The sequence below is a fragment of the Plutella xylostella genome, chromosome 13, assembly GCF_932276165.1.
Source record: "Plutella xylostella chromosome 13, ilPluXylo3.1, whole genome shotgun sequence".
NCBI classification, from domain to species: Eukaryota; Metazoa; Arthropoda; class Insecta; order Lepidoptera; family Plutellidae; genus Plutella; species Plutella xylostella.
In genome coordinates, this window is record NC_063993.1 from 4,807,989 (window position 1) to 4,829,415 (window position 21,427).

Here is a 21,427-nt window from a genome sequence, read left to right on the forward strand (position 1 = left end):
ACGCAAAGACGCCGCCGAATGCCCAGGAAAGGGGGGAGACTCTAATTAATTCATATAATTATGACATTATGGCAGCGTTTAGTGTACATAACTGTTCATCTAGCCTGTTGCTTTCACCGCTTTGGTTTTATCAATTTTAAACTTCGAGCGTAGTTGATTATATTTTTCTGTCGACGAGTGTGTTTTTAGCATGAGGACGTTTTGACGGTGGCTGAGGTTGGGCGAGCCGACGCGGCCAACAAAGCCATTGACTGGAGTGTCAGCGACGCGGCGTGCTTCCGATACCAAAGCTCTTTGACCGCTTCCACTGAATTCATGCAAAAACACAATCCCAAACTGAATGCCAGCAAAAGCCCGTCAACACTGCCCTTTAAAATCTATTCTGGTTCGCGTTTGAAGCGCTTTTATACAAAGCATGGCCTTACCGCCCCTCAACACTCAATTTTCGTATCACTTTTTTATCTAAACATACAAAAAAAATATTAGGTATTTATGAGCTGTGGTGGTGTAACGGATAAGATCTGGACTTTCATTCGTGAGGTCGTGGATTCGAATCCAGCCATGTACTAATTAATTCTTTAGAAATAAGGATTTTAAGTGCATTTATATCACGTGCTCTTAAAGTGGAGGAAAACCTCTTGCTTAAACCTCCGCATCTAGATTTAGCACGTCTAGATATGTGAACCCACTAACCCGCAGGGGACCAGCGTGGTGGGAAATGTTCCAAGCTTAGGGAGGCAAAGGGACTAGAGAAAGCCAGGTGGCAGTACAAACAACCCCACAGAGAATATAACAAAATACTTATACATTTTTCAAGCACAAAATAAATAGTATAGATAGATATAGAAGAAAATATAGCAAGTTGTAATGATGGTGTCCACATGAAAAGGTTCTTTTCAGTAACAAATGCGAACCACTTTCCGATTCATATGGCAAAATGTGATTATTGTACATGCCGGAACAATGTTCTCACCCGTAGAGGTAGGTACTTCAATTCTGCAAGTCATGGAGATACAGTACCGCATTCAGGATCAGTCGTTGGTCCTGACATAGGAAACTGAAAATATTCGTAAGATGACGGCTTTTTTTTTCAGCTTAAATTTTATTAAACATGTTTTTTTAAACTCCCAGGGCCAATCAAAATATATATATTTATTTATACCTTACAATCATTAAAAAAAGTTTTTCTTTGCAACGGCCCCTCAGACTGCAAACTGGGCTGAAAAGCGTGCACTATAAATTTATAGCAGTATTAGCACATATACGATAAAAATATTTCGTTAACCTGAACAGTTCCTTAAACAATCTGTGCGGCAAAGTCGTATCTTCGTTGTATCACAGTGTTAGCTTGGAATATAAATAAATCATCAAAAACAGGGGTAAGATATTCATACATAATTATATATATACTTTAGGGAAAGTATTCAAATTATATATATATATTTTTTATTTAACTCTTTATTGTGCAAATATTACAAATAAAAGTACAAAGGGTGGACTAAATGCTAAAAGCATTTTCTGCCAGTCAACCCGCAGGAGGTACAGGAAAAATAGCTAATAAGGTGTACAAAAAAAGAATTTAAAAAAAGAAAATAATAGTATACCTATGTCATTTAATATTAGACGTTCGAGTGGCGTAGTGGTTAGTGACCCTGACTACTGAGCCGAAGGTCCCGGGTTCGATTCCCGGCTGGGGCAGATATTTGTATAAACACAGATATTTGATCTCGGGTCTGTCGGGGATGTGCCCGTAAAATGGCAATAGGCTCGCCCCCTATTACATTGGGACTAAACATAACACTTGCGAAAAGTGGGTGCAGCAATGCACCTCTGCATACCCCGCAAGGGAGTACAGTAGTACAAGGCGTGAGTGTGTGTGTGTGTATTTAATATTAGGTATACCTTTTTTTTTTTTTTTTATAAAAACAGGCATATATACATTACATTTTTGTTTGACAGCGCCATTAAACCGGAATGGTTTGTCTCCTAATTAACCTATATAAATATATATATACAAACCTCTTGGCACCTAATTAACCTATATAAATATATATATACAAACATACCGATACATACAATATATTATACATAATATATGTATATACATATATCTAATATATCTAATCCTAACTAATATTATAAATGCGAAAGTAACTGTGTCTGTCTGTCTGTCTGTCTGTCTGTCTGTTACTCTTTCACGCCAAAACTACTGAACGGATTTGAATGAAATTTGGTATACAGACGGTCTAGACTCTGGGAAAGAACATAGGCTACTTTTTATCCCGGAATTCCCACGGGGAAACTTTTTAAGGCGAAGCGAAAGCTCGCGGGAACAGCTAGTATATACATAATAATGAAATATACTTATAATTATAAATGTTTAAAAAAAATATGCAGCTAGACGTAATTAGGAGATCAAGGGATATTTTCATACCAGTTAGCTATAGGTTACTTTTATCCCAGGATTACCTAGGGAAAACTTTTAAAAATTTGTTTCTTTAGATGTAGTTTTATTTAGCCGAAATCTTTCACAACCATTTCAGATGACTGTATTTTTGACGGATTCTATATAGTATTCTCAAAAGAAACCACCCATAGTGCTTTGGTTATGGTATAATTATATATGTATATACTTAACTAAATAATAGGAATACTTGTAATTGAACCATACTTCTATGCTACGAGATGTTTGTAGTGACGATGAAAGTTGAGTATTATTATCAAGCTTGTGCATATCTTTTCAGGAATTTCAATATATACAAATTCATGTTAGGATTCAGTATTCAGTCACTTTCCATACTGTTACAATCTCCATATAGATCTCTTCAAAGAGAGTTCCTTGGAAAACTGAAAATTCAATGGCTTCAAGAAGTCCAAACACCTCATACAACTTATGTTCTAAAGTATGATATCCTCCCTGTTCTTTACAACAAAAGGAGCCTCCCCGAATGTCGTATCACCTGTACCTTATACATTATATTTGTACGTCTGGACAGTCGGATACTCCTGACTACTAATCTAACTGGCTATGGCTAATCCTTTCTCCACGGTGACAAACGCTGGTCCAGTTCTGGAGTTAATTGTCCCCAACATGAGATGAATTAATGTAATATTGTTTAAAGGCCAGATGAAGAGTTGATGAATTCATAGGACACCATGGTCTACAAAGGTCATTAAAACCACACGTAAGAGTATCATTGAAGTTCCAAGGGCAGCGTTTTGCATGTTATTTGCTGTAAATTAAATTTACATTTACATGTTTACTTGGTATAGAAGTGTACGAATAGTTTATTTGTTTTGATACATTTAACTTGCGTCAAGTAATAGCCGTAAATTGAACCTGATCACGATTCTTCATAGGCACTGCTTAACACATTTTAGAGTACCATGATACCTATACCTACGTAGGATTGCAATATTATTAATTTACTTACACCTAACCTGCCTCAAAAATCTAAATTAGAACAACGCTGAATCACTTAAAATATTTTGCAAATTCAAAGTATATATGGATATGGATATGTATGTACCCAGGTTGTCTTGTCAGTTCAAAAAGGGTGCTTATGGTCCCCTTTGAAAATACGATTGTGGTGTTTTTGTTTCCGTAAATCACGCGAGTTTAGAGTGCAGTGACACCGCGGCGCAGGTGCGATACACTCGAGCAAATATTTTATGAAAATACATAGGAATCTCGGGAATAGTGCTGTCCCAGCGTATCGATGATAACACAAATTATTGCTATACAATACAATATGAATTTATAGAAAACACACACAATATAAATTTCATAATAAGGTAAGAGCAAGCTCAATAGACGAGACGGCCGTATCGCTAAAAGCGATCTCTTCCAGGCTACCTTTGGGTGAATGAAAGACTTGTGGAATAAATTAGGAAGGCTAAGTAAGAATAAGTGAGGAACGTTATGTAGGCTGTGTAAATGGAGGTCTCATTTTTTAAAAGTTCATAATGTAATCACTAATAGTCACTATGCTAGCACATTGGCAGGCATACTAGACAGTTTCTGTACAAGCAAAGGTATCCTGAAGATATCTTCGAGAGTGTAATCATAATCATAATTATGGTAAAGGATACCAAACGTAAAGAAAAAAAACAATAAGTTCCAGGGTCATTAGCATAATGTAGATTTCCCCATATTTGTTCCTTAATTGTAATAACAATAGTTACTTATAGTTACTGCTTACATTACAAGATAATCATATAATAGTTATGGTATGGTAAATAATCAGCACTAAGTATTGGTTCAGGCCGGAGCGTGATATCAATTATACTATCCATATTGTACAATAGTAACCTTGACATTAAAAAAGAACGTATATCACTCGACTACCCGTTTCATATACAATGCTTCAGAATAAATTAACTATTCAGAATATAATAGAATATTCCAAAATAACACCAAAAAATACATTTAACATAAGTACTGGTAACAAAGAAATTAATGAATTTTGACATTCTGATTTCACTGTCGGGCTTAGCTATAACATGCTGCACATGTAGGTTTCGCCTTAGTATACCCTTTTTGCAACATCCTGTATTGCAAAAATGTATAAGGACCTACCTAACAGTATAAAACTTAAATTGCACGTTAGTTAACGTTAATTCACATATAAATTTTCCGAATCATATTCAAATAAAAATCGATATCGACTCTACCCCATCCCTAGCGGCCAGCGGCGGCCGCAGCGCGCAGCCAAACGGTAAACACTTGACTGTAATCTTGAGATGAGAAAACTTTCAGTTCTCTTAATTCAGAAACTTATTCAACATCCTAACAACCTTACAGCGAACCGCCAGAGGACAAGACAAACAAGCGGCTAGCCGACTTATCTTTTATACATCGAACGGGTATTTTATACGGTCGTGGCGGCTGTAAAAAGTTTTCAGTGATTCCCTTGCTTCCGGAGGTTCAGATTAAAAAGTTTATTGGGTAAGGATTACCTACTTATTATTTTATTCTTCAATGTAAAAATATGCATTTTTCTATGTTTTGGTTACTACAATTAAATATTTTATTATAACTGCTTTGCGATAGGAAACCTTAGACGGTTATTCGCTGATGATCATGGTAATGATAATAAATAATAATAATATCAGATTCGTTTCTTATAAATTTAAGATACTTAAGTTCATATTGTACCGCATATTTTTAGACCTATAACTGCTACTATTTTTATATTTCTTGGTATTTAAAAGTTGTATGGCATGACGATAAGGTATGGAATTCATTCCCCCACACGTTTTATCTATGACTGCATTAGTAATTAGACTAAGTAATTATTATAAATTATAATCAATTGCAACATCAGGTTATATATTCACCTAGTTATAATACATAGCTTACATACTTACTGTTAGTCTGGGTGGTTATATTGCTTACCTAGCTAGGAAGTAAATAACTTGTCTAATTCAGATATTATTTGTGGTCAAATTTAATTGAAATCATTACCTCTGTATGTTTATCATTAATATACCCAGTAACGAATATTATAATTCAATGGCATAGGCATTTACCTACCCAACTTTGTCAATAGCATATTTAATGCAACTAAGATAAAACTAGCAATAGCATGCCCAAGATCAGACACAACAGATTACTGTTATCAGTTTAATCTGAATGATACACCTCCACGTCATACATTGCTCTACATACGTGTTACTCATACAACATAAAGACCCCTTATAATAGTGACGTAACCAAACAAGCATTAAAGGATTGCGGAGCACAACATCCTAAGCATCTTAACTAATGCAGATTACACAGTGATACAGCGACGCAAACACAGCCAAGAAGCGTGACCCTCAGTGTGCACACTACGCACTCTGTTCGCCGCCTCAACACGTGCCCAAGTGGTAATTTATTACACAAAATCCGTGCCAGACTCATTATAAAAAAAAATCAAAGCATAACGTTTGAACGCGTACGATTTTTAAAAAACGACTGCCGTTAATAGAATGACAACATATTCCAGGAAAAAAACAAGTAAACAATTAATCGAGAGGTGCGTACTATATTTTTAGCCAAAGGATGTTTTTTGTGTGTATTAATTCAATGTTGTTTGACGTAAATAGGGCCGGCATCGTATGGTGGATTTGCATAACTAATTATTTAGGGAAGGTAAATGAGCAGGCTGTGAGTGAATGAATGAACGAGGTTCCGACCGAGAGAATTTCATGCGGATTTTTGGGACGATCCTCTGGTTTTTATTTTTTTCCTATGGCAATCTTTAGGCAAACAACTTTACTAGTCATACGTAGTTAGTTCTTAATCCGCATTGGTATTAAGTGCAGTTATCCGTATAAGTTTTAAAAATGCCAGGAAATAAACTATGTCGAATGTATTCATTAAGGGTAGGTACAATCCCATAACTATTCCTAATACGTACCTTTGCTTTGGTAACTAATTAATAACAGAATTAATTTATGATTGATTTATAACATTTACTTTTTGCTATTAACAATGCATTCATAAACTTACAATGTAGCGTTGTTTGACGAATTTTATTATAAATAATTTGGTGATGTGTATACAATACAACATTGATAACTCATCACAGTTGAGGCTATGTTCAGTTAAACTTTCATAATTTTTACCAACACGTATCTAAAAGAATGAGTTCAGTATTTTCGGAACACAATAGGTACATATATACGACGTACATTGTACATACGTATCATTTCAATTACTATAGATTTGGAAACAAATAACAAATTTACAATTGCTCTAGTTCAGGGTTAATTCCAAACACTTACAGCTAGACTTGGTCTTTAGTCAACAGGTAGGTCCATTAGCAGATTATTATAGTTACTCAACAGAACATAATGTCACCACATTTACACAATGCTATTTACTACATGGCGGTAGATTTGTGTTAACATACATACAACAGGTAACCGTCTTTATATATGTTTCTAGTTCATATTGAAGAAAACTGTTTCACGATAGTGACCTGTTTGCCGTTATTAGAAGAGATTATCTCCATTCCGCTATTTAAACTGGTGAAAACGTACTGAAAAATATCTAACCTAAACTTGGTAGCCATCAGTAAATTTTACAAATCTGTGTACAAACTGTTATTTGACAATTCTAAACATTGTTGGTCGCTCTCGTTGTAAAATTCGTTCCGCATTACCCTTCCACGGCAAACATGAATGGTCATAGTTAGCATATTTTATGCCGGCAAATTGATATTTGTTACCAAAGGTGTGGGATAATTTGTGTGTATTTGTATGTAGATTGTGGTGTTATTCTCGTGTCCAGATGAGTCCAGTGCGCGGGCGGCCGGACGCGGACCGCGCCGTGCCGGGGGTCGTCATCACCGACATGGACACCGTCCAGGAAGAAAACGACAACGACAGGTATGTATTCAGCTCGGTACTATGAGAGTGAAGACTTTAATTTTTAATTCAAAGTCACAACTGAAGGCCTAACACGGGGCGTAAGACGTGACAAAGGTTTTGCGTCGCGCGGCCAAGAGAGAGTGCGACGGAAATCTTTTCTCACGTCTTGACGTGCGCGTCATGCTCCCTGTGGTAGGCCTTCTGAAGGCTGCGTGTGTAATTTTTTCGAAAGGGTAGTCCCGAGTGACTCATAAGCAAGCTCCCCGATTTTCGCTGTACTTACACTTGTACCGCACATGATAGGTCGTGAGCCGTATCGACGTTTTTAACCGACTTCAAAAAAAGGAGGAGGTTCTCAATTCGTCGGGATCTTTTTTTTTATATTTTTTTTTATGTATGTTCACCGATTACTCCGCCGTTTATGGACCGATTTTGAAAATTCTTTTTTTGTTGTATTGGGTTGAGCTCCCAGGTGGTCCCATTGTTTTTTCAGAATTTTATCTCACCCCCAAGGGTGGGTAAAGGGGTAAAAACAGGGTATGAATTTCCATTTTGGGCACATGTTAACCGATTCTAATGAAATTAAGAACGTTTATATACTTCTTATAACAAAAAAATATGATGGTGACCTTGAGCTGATCTGATGATGGAAACGGAAGGCAGTCAGGGGAACTCCTCAACGGTATATAGCAACTACTTCGTGTTTAGGCTTGAATGATTCGTATTGATTAGGAGGACTTTTTGGTATCATTTGCACCTTACTTTTCAAATAAACTAAAAACTATAAAATAAAATAATAATTAAAAAACCGACTTCAAAAAACCACTAATTAATGTAAGAAATAATTTAAGGTTTACACAAATTCTACTCGTATGTGACAGTACAAATATACCTAAGCAGGAACTGTTCTTTTTTGAAGTTGGTGCCATATTTCTTCAGATTACTTTGTCACCGCACCAACATCAAAAAAGAACAGTTCCTGCTTAGGTATATTTGTACTGTCACATACGAGTAGAATTTGTGTAAACCTTAAATTATTTCTTACATTAATTAGTGGTTTTTTGAAGTCGGTTTTTTATTAATGAGTACCTACAATGCACTTAGGGTACACATATAGATTTGCAGGTTTCCTCATCATGTTTTCCTTCATCGTAAGAGTACTTACATGATAAAATTCTACTTAAATTCCCTACATGGCAAGATTTGAACCCACAGCCTCACGATCATTGCCACCCAGACTCAAAAAAATATACCTCAGTATATTTATTTATATGTTGGAGGATGTATAGGCTGCCTTGAGATAATAAACCAACATCACTAATCTGTATACCATCACTTTTTAATCCTCTGTTGTCAGAAATATCTGTTTTCCGTCGGCCATGAATACAGTGCAGGTAATTCTCCGAAGACTGAAAACTTTACAAGTATAATTTAAGTATTATACTTAACTAAAGTATATGAAAGATTTAATCTTCCTCGACATATTGTAAAGTGAAAATAAATACAAAATTTTAAACAGAATAACAAGCGGTTACGCCCAAAGTCTGATAGTTTTAATACTTGGTGTCGTAAATTGAAGAAAGATACTAATCACTTCATTTAACTTTCTTAAAATTGCATTTCTTTTTCGCAAAGTTGGAAATTTATTGGACAGTGCAAATAAATATGTAAGAGCTGGAGGTTTAGCGCAGCTAGTTGCTGGGAATAATTCTATAAGTACTCACATGAAATGAGGCTAAATTGCCCCATTTAGTAAATTCAATTTGGCTTACACATAGGGTTTTTTTGCTCAATATATTTTAAGCAGTAAAATTTACAACTTCATTTAGTTTGCGTAAATGCTTACCGCAGTTACAATGGTAATTACATAAGTACCTACATTATATTCATACACTTGCAAGCAATGAAAAAGTTCCACCCATAAAATCAATTTAACCCAAATTTTATAAAACATTTAACTTGTACACAATTAACGTTTTTATAGTTGGTAAGAATTCTAAATATTTCTGAAGACTTTTCCGTTTCAGACTAATTTGGAGTTATGACACTGGAACTTTTTCATTGCTTGCGAGTTTAGGAATATTAAGTTTGTACATTTACGTAGGTAAGTACACATCATAATAATATAATCCAACAAGTCGACTACGTTGACTTGCCTCCGACTTTATATCACTGACAAAACTCCACCTAATATCTTCAACGTTCGATGACGCAAAAATGTATACAAAGAGGAATAAAGTATAGTATTTTGATATTCAAACGATGCAGAAAGGATGGCGTGCTTACGGCGAGTCCGGTCCCGAGAAAACACTGTTTGGAGCTTTTCTCGGATAGAGGATAAAGATCCTAGCATCTTCCTAGCAAAGACGTGTGGACTATTTAGACTGTTCAATTTAAATATGACTTTTATTTTTAAATAGTGAGATATTGAATATTGAGTTCTAGCTCTCATCTTTATAGGCATTCTCCACTATAAACTCGTATTTTAACTGTAGCAGTAGAAAGTAGACGTGTCATATGCACTGAATTTTTCGCTAAAGCCTTTTAAGTATACAGCACAACATCAGCAAACATAATAGCTAGCTTCAATAAAGATGGTGTATTTAAAACCACAGTTCGTGGGACACAACACAAGTACAGCCAGTGCAACTATTCACCCGCAATCCAAGAGTCATGTAAAGTGTGGGGCGTATACTAAAAGGGATTTCGGTACAGTCGGGCTTCGGAAATATTTACGACATTTGATAGACCGCTTTGTGCCGCCCCGCGCTCCGGCGCGCACTCAAAATGCATTCACATACTCTCATATTCGGAAGCGATTATTTGCATAAAAGTCGTAGAAGCTTCAACTGAAATAAATAATAATTTTCTATTCTTACTCTAACATACCGGAGCATGAACTCCATTTATGAAAAACAAACTACCTAATACAACTTGCGAGATATACCTACAAACTTGCATGCCGTGGTGGTGTAACGGATATAAATCGACTTCCATTCGTGAGGTCGTGGGTTTGAATCTTGCCATGTGCCATTGCATACGGTCTGCTCAATCGAGCTCGATGAGCTTACTGTCACTGAAAGCAGCTGAATGTGGAAGACAAAAAATATCGTTATTCTTTCTGTAGCGCATTCTTGGCTGATACGCAGCAGTTGCTGAAACCCTCCTATTAATATCTATGCATAGGAAATCTTAAATATAACTCTCAAAAAGTTACAAAATACGGGGGCAGCACTCTTCGCTTCGCTCTGCACATGGCGCAAGCCAACACCAACCCTGTTACAATATTGCCGTTTCCTGAGCTGCTGTTGGACTTTGCTATAGTAGTTACTGCTCCATCCACCAGCGACCAATCCATATCAGCTAGGTTCAGCTCACAGAGTACTTTGTATTATACTAGAAATAGAGCGCCATCTTGCGAGGAAATCGTGGTAGCACATTTCAGTAGCGCCATCTGCATTTGACGAATTGGAACTAATCGTCGTATACATACCTACCTATATACATAGTTATATAGAGTATTGATAGTAGGTAGTTAATAGTATGAATGAATGACTGCTAAGGAAAGATTACGTATGCATTCAGATTATTTGTTTATTTCTACAATAACTCTGAATGCATACATTTTAAATAATAAAGATCTTAGAATTTGTAGTGTATTGTTTATTTTCACAATAAAATAATTTTTTACTATTATTAATAGTAGCTGAGGTAGAATTACTTTAAAGTAAGTATATTAATTAGCAAACATTACAAACATACAGGGCAAAGATTCAACAAAAACGTTACTTATTCCTTACTTAAACAGATTAAATAGAAATACAATTATAGTCATTTATATACATTTAAAAAAGTGATTACATCATTCAACCATGCCTCCAAAATCTGTAAGAATGTATAATGATCAAAACATGAGTTGGTAAAATTTACAAAGTTGTTTGTCTCATATAAACCACTTAATGTTAACGTCAACATAAGTAAATAAATACAAAAGGTGGCTGGTGACCGTTGGGGTAAGTATTCACGAGTTTACGGGTGGAGTCCACGTACAGGCAAGCGTAGCGTGGGACTTTCGTCGACCCGTTGCATTGGACGGTAGCCGCAAGTGGTGGGATGAGAAAGGACAAGGCCTTAACAATAAAAACCAATCATCATCATCATCATCATCATCATCATCAGCCAATAATCATCCACTGCTGGACATAGGCCTCTCCCAAGGAGCGCCATAACACTCGGTCCTCCGCCTTCCTCATCCAACCACTACCCGCCACCCGCCTAAGGTCGTCAGTCCAGCGGGTAGGAGGGCGTCCCACGCTGCGTTTGCCTGTTCGTGGTCTCCACTCGAGAACTCGTCTACACCAACGGTTATCGGTTCTTCAAAAATTTCAAAATTTCACAATTTTTTATAATACAGCTTAGTTTGAGTTCTGACTTCCGAACTAGAATTATCTGTATGTCAGAAGTCAGTGCTCTTCCAGTTTGATGTCTTAGGTGGTAATGATTAAAGATGAAATAATACTATGTAAGTACTATGGCATGCAGCAGGCTTCGGCAGATATGACCAGCCCACTGCCACTTCAGCTTGCATATTTTGACAGCTATGTCGGTAACCTTAGTCCTCTGACGGATAACCTCATCTCTAATACGATCCATCAGAGAAACCCCAAGCATAGCTCTCTCCATAGCACGCTGAGCGACTTTAAATCGGTGGACCAGTCCTACCACTCCTACCGTCAGTGCCCACATCTCAACACCTCGATATAGCGCCAATCGATTTGGCATTTTTGCAAGGATTCCAAAACTGCCCAGGTCTCGATGGAGTCGAAGGCTTTTTCATAGTCCACAAAGGCTAGACACAGAGGCTGATTATACAAAAACCAATGAATGGGTCCAATTATCATTTTTTTACCTTAAGGCCTTTTTGAAATGATGTTTTTGCCATTATTTGGTATTTGTAGATAAAAATTTCACATAAACATATCGTCTTGATAACCTGGTGTACGGTGGCCTGCGCCTAAAAGTATACAGGCGGAGATTTTAAAATAGCGATCTCAAGCTCACATGCTGCTCAAGCACATCCACATAAACACCACTGCTACACACATCACTCACAACACGTCCCCGGATTTATAACAGATGTAGCAGGTCCCTTCATTATCAGGGATCGCTATTTTAAAAACTCCGCCTGTATACTTTTAGGCGCAGGCCACCGTACGTACTTCATTTACTTTCTTACTCGCTTACTCTGCTGGATCAGCAACCCGCAGTGGATCTTGGCCGCGCCAATCTCTTTTATTATGTGCTAAATCTGACCAGTCGGCACCTCCAGCTCTTTCAGGTCTTTGGCGACTTGAACTTCATTTACTAACTCACATTATCCCTCTTCCCAACAAATCAGCGACGAGTCTTCCTACTCCGACATTGAGCGTCTCCGGGAGCGAACTCGCGCAATGCTGTCCCCGGGCGGGGAGGCGCTGCAGTCGCACAGCCAGCCCAGCAGCCGCCGCATGTCCAGCGACATCGACGCCAAGGTTGCTGCTAATCTTAATACCAGGTATGGGTAATAAAGCTATTAGTAAAGGCTGGAATACCTATGGTTCATAACCATTAATTCAACGTAACCAGCTAGTATGTACCTATCAGCATCTTTCCCAATCCACCTATTGCTTATTTTCCCTTCACCTTCACCAGCCAGTATGTCTATCAGTCTTTTAAAGTATCCAACCAGCATCAATTACTTTTAAATCCTATTCTCTAAAACCATCCATCCCCCTATTTCTTATTTTCCCTTCACCTTTACCAGCCAGTATGTCTATCACCCTTTATAGTATTCAGCCAGCATCAATTCGTTTTAAACCCCATTTTTTACAACCAGCCAGCATCTTTCCCAATACACCTATTTCTTCTTTTTTCTCCACCTTGACCAGCCAGTATCCGTTTCAGACGTCCCTCGGCGATCATAGCCGCGTTCCGTCGTCCGTCGCAGGCGCTGGCTCTGTGCGCGGCAACCCAGCGCAAGTTCCTGTCCGAGCTGTCTCCACACTCGCGCGCCTCCATGGTGTCCAATGACCACCTCGACCATCCGCCGACGGCTGCCGAGATCATGGGACAGTGAGTGCTGTTATATTCTTGGTATCGTAACAAGAACTGACACTTACTGCCAATCACAGAGTGGTGTTTATGAAAAATTTACAGTTAAGTACATTAAGGTTTAACCCAAGGCCAACTAGTGCCGTGATTGAATAAAAAAACTTTAGTTTGAAAGCTTTTTTCTCAAAACTGCCACGTTTCCGTTTAAATTCAGTGGTACTGGGTACTGATTATTGTAGTCGTGAAGTATTCATAAACTCCGAGCATTTTTTGTATACTTATGGTACGTACATTAGGTACTTGAATGTTGTTACAAATTAGGCTAGCTTGTCATTTATCATGTTGTTAGTTTGTCAAACAACTACTTATGTAAATTTTACATGGCTGTCGCGTTAATATTTTAGACGCAGAAATAGTTTAACATCAACATTGATTGACCTAACTAATCATGGTAAATAATACTTTTCCATCTATTTTTATATGTTAGTCTCATTTGTCTTAAAAAACGTGAAATTTTCACGAAGTTAATTTTTAAGAGCACACGTTAGACCGAATAATTCCGGAAATACTACAGCGTTTTAAGCGCAGAATGCTCTAGATTTGTGGTCGTCCTCACAACACAAGTCACGGACACGGTGACGTGTGAAGACGGAACCCGTGTCGACGGACACACGTCACCACCAGCCGTTCTCACTTAAACGCTATAAATTATACTACGTTTTACGCCGCTTTGTCAAGATTAAAGTAGCCTAGGTTTTCAGTAACTGTATAACAAAACGTAATACGTGAAACTTAATTAAGTATAAAAGATTTTAAGGCCCTAGAGTACACCTATCTACCTGCACACTGCATTAGCAGTAATAAAATAAACAATCAACAAAATAAAACTAGCAATAACGTAATGTAATGTTTATTGATTTGCCCTACTTTGGAAAATCTAAGAGGCTTTCCAATGCACTGAGAGTTTGTCAAGTGCTTGCCTACTTTTCCCAAGATAGAGAAAGGTAGGCAGTACGATTGAAGAAACACAGCAATTGGTTATATAAAACATATCTCATAATAGGTCCTACAAAAAAACGATACTGTACGGAATTGGACCCATTTTCGGCTTACAAATACAATTTTTGAAACACTCTGTGTAAGTATGAATATCTACATAAAATCTCATCACTATCACTCTACTATCCTCTACATAAAAGTAATGCTTAGCACTAGATAAAAGAATACACAACTAGGTACCGAGCTAGCTTAGCTTACAAAAACCTAGAGTAACCCTTCAGGCACTGAAGGGCTATTCTAACTTGACCGGAAACGAACGAATAAACGGTGTCATGCAATCGATAAGCTTAATAAAACTCATAGTCGCAAAGTTAGCGCAGTATCGCCCCGCAAATTCGTTTTTCGTAAGCTTGAGTCATTATCACAACCTTATCACAACCCATCGCGTAACCTCTTGAAGGGCTAGCACTGGGCGCATTTAAGACGTGACAAAAGTTCTCCGTTGCGCTCGCTCTTGAGGCTGAGCGATGTGGGTGAGTGCGATGAAAATCTTTTTTCACGTCTTAATTGCGCCCTGTGCTAGCCCTTCTGATAGTTCTCCATGTGTATGTTATACCAGCGAGGCGCTGAGCAAGGCGCTGTCGGTGCTGTACGCCAAGCTGCTGGTGGTGCTGGGGCTCGCCTTCCCCGTCACCGAGGTCATCGCCAGCGGGGTGCCCGACTCCTACTATCAGGTACTTTAAAGGTATCCTTTGGGTTGACTGGTAGAAGAATATGGCATTAAGTCCACCCTTTGTAGACTTATTTGCATATTTTACAGTGATTAAATAAATACTTACCTCTTACTTTGATATTATCAGGACCCGCGGCATGGCATCTAAAATTTTGTTAATTATGATAATATTAATTTCACACATAAGTATCCTAAACGTCACTATGTAAACACTATAAATATGCAATCATGCTGCGGGAATAGTAGGTCTTATAATTTTTGTTAATTCTTACAGTCCCATTATTAGGTCTTGTTCATCGTTCTTCATTAAGAAACAAAAATTAGGGCAATGGGCAATTACCTAACGTTGACCATAGTAATAAAAGGATTTTCATATATTACCGTTATTTCAGTAAAGAACCGAAATTATTAAAAACAAACAATGTGAAGGAATATTTAACAATTTGTTAGGTACACAATGGAAGGAGTTTCTTTATCTCAATATTTTTAATCAAACTCTAGTATAAGTATCACTTTGATGATAATTAACTTTATTGAAAGTTGTCACAGCTAACGTTATTTTGTTTCTTTTTCAGGGTTTCTATTTATACCTCTATTCAGTATCAGTCATATTTATTATATTTCAATATGTTAATCTTATAAGAAAGAAGACTGTCGACTCAATTTTAAGTGATTACGGTAAGTTTAGAAATTACTCATGTACTTCAGACAAACCTTTTGCTATTTTTGCATTTTAAACATATTTTTGAAACCATTCATTCTAAGGTAGTTATCCACATTTGCATAACAAAATAGGACATTAAAATCACATCTCGTTAGCATAATTACACCTCTGAAGAAAGAAAAGCACCTCCTTTGCTTTGTATTCGAAACTTGCTGCATCCGTATTAATGTCCCGGAAAGATTACTGCACATGTGCTGATGCAATTGTACCGCCCGCCGCCGTTCTATGTCTTTTAATTGATACAAATTATGTAAATTTCTAGATGTTGAAGAGAAGCTGGAAAGTAGGAGAGATAAAAATGCCTCAGCATCGGAACAAAAACCAAATCAGAAAAAAGGAGAAGCCATATCCCGGTACGGGAGTTTTTACCTACGACTGGGCGCTATTGGTGAGAAACATACGAGTAGCTACATAGATTAGGAAGCAAATATTCACATGTTCAACTTGTAATGTTGGGTTTTAACACTTTTAACTTAACTGGTGTTTTAACAGCACTTCTTACTTATTTCCGATTTCCGCTTGTGATCAAAGGGCCAAAATGATCTATTTTTATTGCGATGGATGCATGGTCAGCTCAGAGACATCTTCCCATTTTATCCCCTCCTGGTAAATTTACCTTGTTGAAAGAGCGCTGCCACGTCTTTGTGAACCATTCTGTTCTCTTTTTTACCAATTTATAAATTTTAGCAAACTGTAATTACTACTACAAATTCATTGCAGCATTCGGAATCGGCTCAATGGTGTACAGCGGGCTAGAGTTCGGGGAATACTTCGAGATGAACGACCGCTGCCGCTCCGTCCTCTCCGCACTGACGCCGGCGGTGCGCATGGCGCTGACGTTGCTGCAGATGCAGTTCATGTTCCTCACTAACAAGGACATCGAGGCCGGCAGCCACAAGATCGTCCAGAGGTTCGGCTTCATGCACATGATCGCCGCCAACCTCTGCGAGTGGCTTTACGTCCTCGTCGAGGAGACCAAGCATGAGATACATCATCTAGAGCACCGGATGGAGGTAGCTCATGTCAATGTCACTCATGTGAATGGGACTGATGAGATGATCCCGTGCCGCCGCTCGAATATCATGGGTGCGTTGCTACAGAACGCTTCGCCGTTCCTCTTCCCGTGTACCATAGAGTATTCGCTGATTGTAGCCGTGATTTTGTATGAAATGTGGAAAGAGGTAAGTTATTATAAGAGAATTTATGTAGGAAATATAAAAGCGATTGCGGTAGTTGATTAATAATTGCGATGCGTGTTTTAGGTGCACTGCACTCCAGAAGATTTTGAAAAGAAGGCGCCGGTGCCAAACAGAAATAAGTCCCGGAACAACTCTGTTACACCTGAAAAGATACTGCAGCAATTTGGTATGACTTTATTATACAGCTAACTACATGCATATAGCATTATGTGTTAAGCTTTTGTTTTAAAAAGGATAGGTACATGATCTTGCAAAAGTGGTATTCATAGTGAGATTAGTGAGCGGGAGTCAAGGCGTGCGGGAAAACTATTGTAGCAAGTTCATAAAACTAAAACTGTTCTGCTGAGTCACCCTAAGTTAGCCGTTCAGCGTACTATACCTATACCTACCACTTTAGCAGCACTCAGTATATGACTTTATCTGCAGCTATACCATGACCTCCTTCTCCCTTCTAGCCGGCATGCTCGGGGTAGGCTCTCCGTACGGGAGCCGCGCAGCCCTGCACCACTTCTCCGTGGACTGCTCCCACACCCACCGCGGCCTACTGGCCGGAGTCCTGCTTATAGTGGCCACCATCATCTCGCTCATCATGTTCTTTGTGCTGGCTAGCAACCCTGAAACTGTTAATGTGAGTTGTGGACGTAATTTATGTTTATTGGTAGTAGTGGTAGTTTAGTGGTATGATGTGCTTATTGTGTATGGCTTTAAGGTTTCGTAAGCATCTTGGTCCTACTAGGTAATAATATACAGGGTGTTGCAAAAAGGGTATAGTAAGCCGAAAGCTACATGTGCAGCATGGTATAACTAAGCCCGAAAATGAAATCAGAATTTCAAAATTCTCGAAAAAAAACAACTTTTTGCAACAACCTGTAGATTACCTAGTCTAAAACCTATTCTCTAAGGACAGACAACAGCATATAAAGCTTTAATTGTATAAAAATTAAAACCTGCCTGCCTATGGTATTATACCAAGTGCTATATTAATTATTTTATTTCAATAGCTTGGATTATAACAATAGGTTCTTCCGTTGTTACGGACCGTTACGGGAAATTGATGCTATTCTAGGAAGAGACACGGCTTCAGGCTGACTATTCGTGAAACAATGCATTCCCTAAACGATAACGAAAACAAATGAATGTACACACATCGTAGTCGCTTGAGATTACTCGTGATAGAGTTCAAAACTACGATTTATATAGCAGATGTTCTATCAAAATTTTCCTCGATTGCTTTAAAAACGCTCAGTAATTCTGAATAGCTTGCCACTCACTGAAGTGGAAGCTACATGCATATGTCCTATATTATGATTGCCAACACAGTTCCGTTAACATTAGCATAGTCCTTGCATATTTGGAAAAGACACTGGTATTTGCTTGTATACATAGTCGTAGAGTAACATAAAATAATGACCCTTCCTACTATGTATTAATGGTTTAAATTTTACATTATACATGTAGGTACGTGTTGCTACATAATTTTGGATTCCTGACCTTCTCCTACTCGTATTATCAATTCCACTAAGTACTATACTTACCGACTGTTTATTTCTTATAAACCTGTGTTGTTTCACTAAGGGCCACTTGCAGAAACATATTAATTCTAGATTTAGTGTCAAATCTCGATTTTAGAAACGTCAGTCCATATAAAATTTGACACTAAATCGAGATTTAACACAAAATCTAGATTTAATATGTTGGTGCAAGTGGCCCTAAATGGTATCCGTAAAATATTATTTTAAAATTTTGTAATTATATTTTCAGGACGCAATCTTCCAAGTGAATATATGTGAGCTCATTTTGTACTCACTGAGCCTCGCCGCCGCGGCCGTGGCGCTGAAGCAAATGAGAGCTTTGCCCTACAAACGGAAAAATGGAGGTAAGTCGTTGGTAATAAAAGTAGTTAGTAGTGGACCCTCTCAATTTTTGTTCTACGAGAGTATCCGCCTTTTGGCGACAACCTGTATACCTCTACAAACCAAATTAAGCTCTTTTACCTACCAATTTTTGTAAGCGAAGCTCTGCCTAGACATTCACTGCTAATTCAGGCATAGTTGGCCATTTTACTGTACTGACACCCTGGAAACCATCCATTCACGCTCTTAGACATTTCTTAAGAACCGCTTTTATCCCATCTCTTTAACCTTAAATTTTCTTCAGCGGTTCTGTGCCTGGATACATCTCTGCTGATTCTGGCTCAGTCGGGAATGTTCGTCTACTGCATGTTCAGCCTCATCGGTTGTCACCACACGGTGAATAGCAGACACAGCTCCGGACTGACAGGCTTCTTCTCGGAGTTCATGTCCCTTATACAGGTGAGGGAATTATAACCGTTCTTGAAAATTGGAAATGTTGTACTTACCAAACTTTACTCTGCTGTATCGACAAAAGTTAGGCTGGATGAGCTTAAAACAAGGGGGCTTGGACAATCTTCCACTGGAGTTACCCGCGAATTGGAGATTTATCTTCTCTAAGAAAATAATGATACAGTTAATAGGAACCATGGCAGAAATGTTGAACATGTACACTGTCCTAAATTCGCGGGTCATACCAAGCTATGCTGGCATACTCGTGGTCTCCACTCAAGATCTCGTCTACCCTAACTGTCATTACTTCTTCTGCAGATAAGCGCGACAGGCCTTTCGTCAGCCATTTATTTCATTTAGACCCCCCGTGTACTAGGCAGTCACTGAAATATATGTGAATTCGTGGCTGCCTAGTGCGCGGGCTCCTATACAACGTCATATGTTTCACTAGCTGCCGAAACCCTGACTAGCCCGCGGCTAGGCTGCCTAGTGCGCGAGGGGCCTTACTCACCTCTGCGGTCTTGTTACAGACAATAGTCCAGTCCTTGTTCATAATCGACGGGTGGTGGCGGCGCAGCGTGACGTCAGAGCAGCGGCGCAGCAAGCCGGGCCGCCAGCTCGTCACCTTCATGCTCGTCGCCAACATGGCCATGTGGGCCATCAACACGCTTGAGAAGGTATATATCCGTATTCTGTCATTTGACATGTAGACATATGGTACAAGGTACAAGCACAGGTTTGTACATATATATATGCCATTAGGGTAATCTACTAGAGATGGTACAATCACCATCGAGATAGAGATCAAACATCGTGAAGATTGTACATTCCATCAGGATAATGTAATCAGAAATATGGTTTGCGAGTAAGGATATGTCCAGATATTGCAGGCGACAGTTGCTATTCATAATCGACTGGTGGTCACCACCATATGGGCCAGCAACACCCTGGCTGTACCCACAGGGGCGATATATGTAATTGTCTTATTTTAAACGAATTATTTTCACCCCCTAGAATCGCGCAGAGTTCCGCCCGGCGCACCTGGCGTTCTACGGGCCGTGGGCGTGGACCATCATCACGCACGTGTCCATGCCGCTGGCCATCTTCTACCGCTTCCACTCCACCATCTGCCTCTTCGAGATCTGGAAGAACGCCTTTATGAACAAACCCTTGTACCTCAATGTGTAGCTAGGTGATCGTGTTTATATCTTGTATTATATACGTACTGTTACGATTGTGATGTTGGTTTTATTTATTACCGACTTGATGTGGCCCACGAGCTTAAAATGTTTCCCTTGGAAATGTATATAAAAAAGTAGCATATACTTACCTAATATATTAATCCAGGTTAAAAACCCGGCCAGGCGTCAGCCATTGAGTATTCTGAATGATCTACACCCGAGTCAGCCATGTTCTATGGCGTCAGCTAACTACAGAATACCAACCAAATTTCATAAAAAATTACCTCACTTATACTTACGGCCCGTGGGCGTGGAACATCATCACGCACGTGTCCATGCCGCTGGCCATCTTCTACCGCTTCCACTCCACGAATCACGGGATGAGAAGTAGACAATATATCCAGGGTTGAAACCCGCCAGGTTTCAGATTAATACAATATTTCTAATTTCATAAAAAATAGCCTTATGCACCCGTTGGATTAGGAATTTATTCAATGATAGAGAAAATATAACAACGTGCACTCTCGGTGTAGAGAATCTCTCTACTAAGGTATTATAATAATAATATAGCCTTTTATTTCCGAAAACTTACAAATAGTAACAAAATAAAATCTTACATAGGTATCTTATAACTACTATTTCTTAAAAACTTATACTACTATTTACAAGCATGCAGTTACAGAATGTCTCTGATTTCGGTGTGCCTTACGGCAAAGGCCTCCTCCAACTCTTTCCATTGTTGCCTGTCCATGGCTACTCTTGTCCAGTGAGCTCCTACCGTGAGTTTCAGTTCATCCTCCCACCTTCTTGCTTTCCGTCCTCTGCTCCTGACACCATCC

General features: G+C 38.6%; 1 protein-coding gene across 6 annotated transcripts; it reads left to right on the forward strand.

Moving 5' to 3' along the window:
• The first annotated feature begins 1,259 nt into the window (after positions 1 to 1,259).
• Positions 1,260 to 20,630, forward strand: LOC105384428 (proton channel OtopLc). Of its 6 annotated transcripts, none has more exons than XM_048625137.1 (14): positions 1,260 to 1,379; positions 7,280 to 7,377; positions 12,758 to 12,913; positions 13,303 to 13,470; positions 15,068 to 15,182; positions 15,757 to 15,859; positions 16,168 to 16,293; positions 16,626 to 17,086; positions 17,168 to 17,270; positions 17,560 to 17,732; positions 18,866 to 18,980; positions 19,262 to 19,416; positions 19,938 to 20,084; positions 20,422 to 20,630. In XM_048625137.1, the coding sequence occupies exons 2-14, from the start codon at positions 7,280 to 7,282 to the stop codon at positions 20,593 to 20,595; spliced, it is 2,094 nt and encodes a 697-aa protein (XP_048481094.1). In that variant the 5' UTR covers positions 1,260 to 1,379; the 3' UTR covers positions 20,596 to 20,630. The 6 variants fall into 6 exon arrangements, with proteins under 6 accessions (XP_048481094.1, XP_048481095.1, XP_048481097.1 ...); XM_048625138.1 differs by lacking the exon at positions 1,260 to 1,379 and adding an exon at positions 4,722 to 4,948; XM_048625140.1 differs by lacking the exon at positions 1,260 to 1,379 and adding an exon at positions 5,732 to 5,871.
• The last annotated feature ends 797 nt before the right edge of the window (positions 20,631 to 21,427 follow it).

What these genes read in the sequence shown, in the direction of transcription:
- LOC105384428 (XM_048625136.1), top strand. Translation starts at nt 6,331, where the DNA reads ATGCCAGGAAATAAACTATGTCGAATGTATTCATTAAGG. An exon ending in GAAGAAAACGACAACGACAG is followed by an intron (nt 7,378 to 12,757) that starts GTATGTATTCAG and finishes CCAACAAATCAG; the next exon opens with CGACGAGTCTTCCTACTCCG. An exon ending in CCTACGACTGGGCGCTATTG is followed by an intron (nt 16,294 to 16,625) that starts GTGAGAAACATA and finishes AATTCATTGCAG; the next exon opens with CATTCGGAATCGGCTCAATG.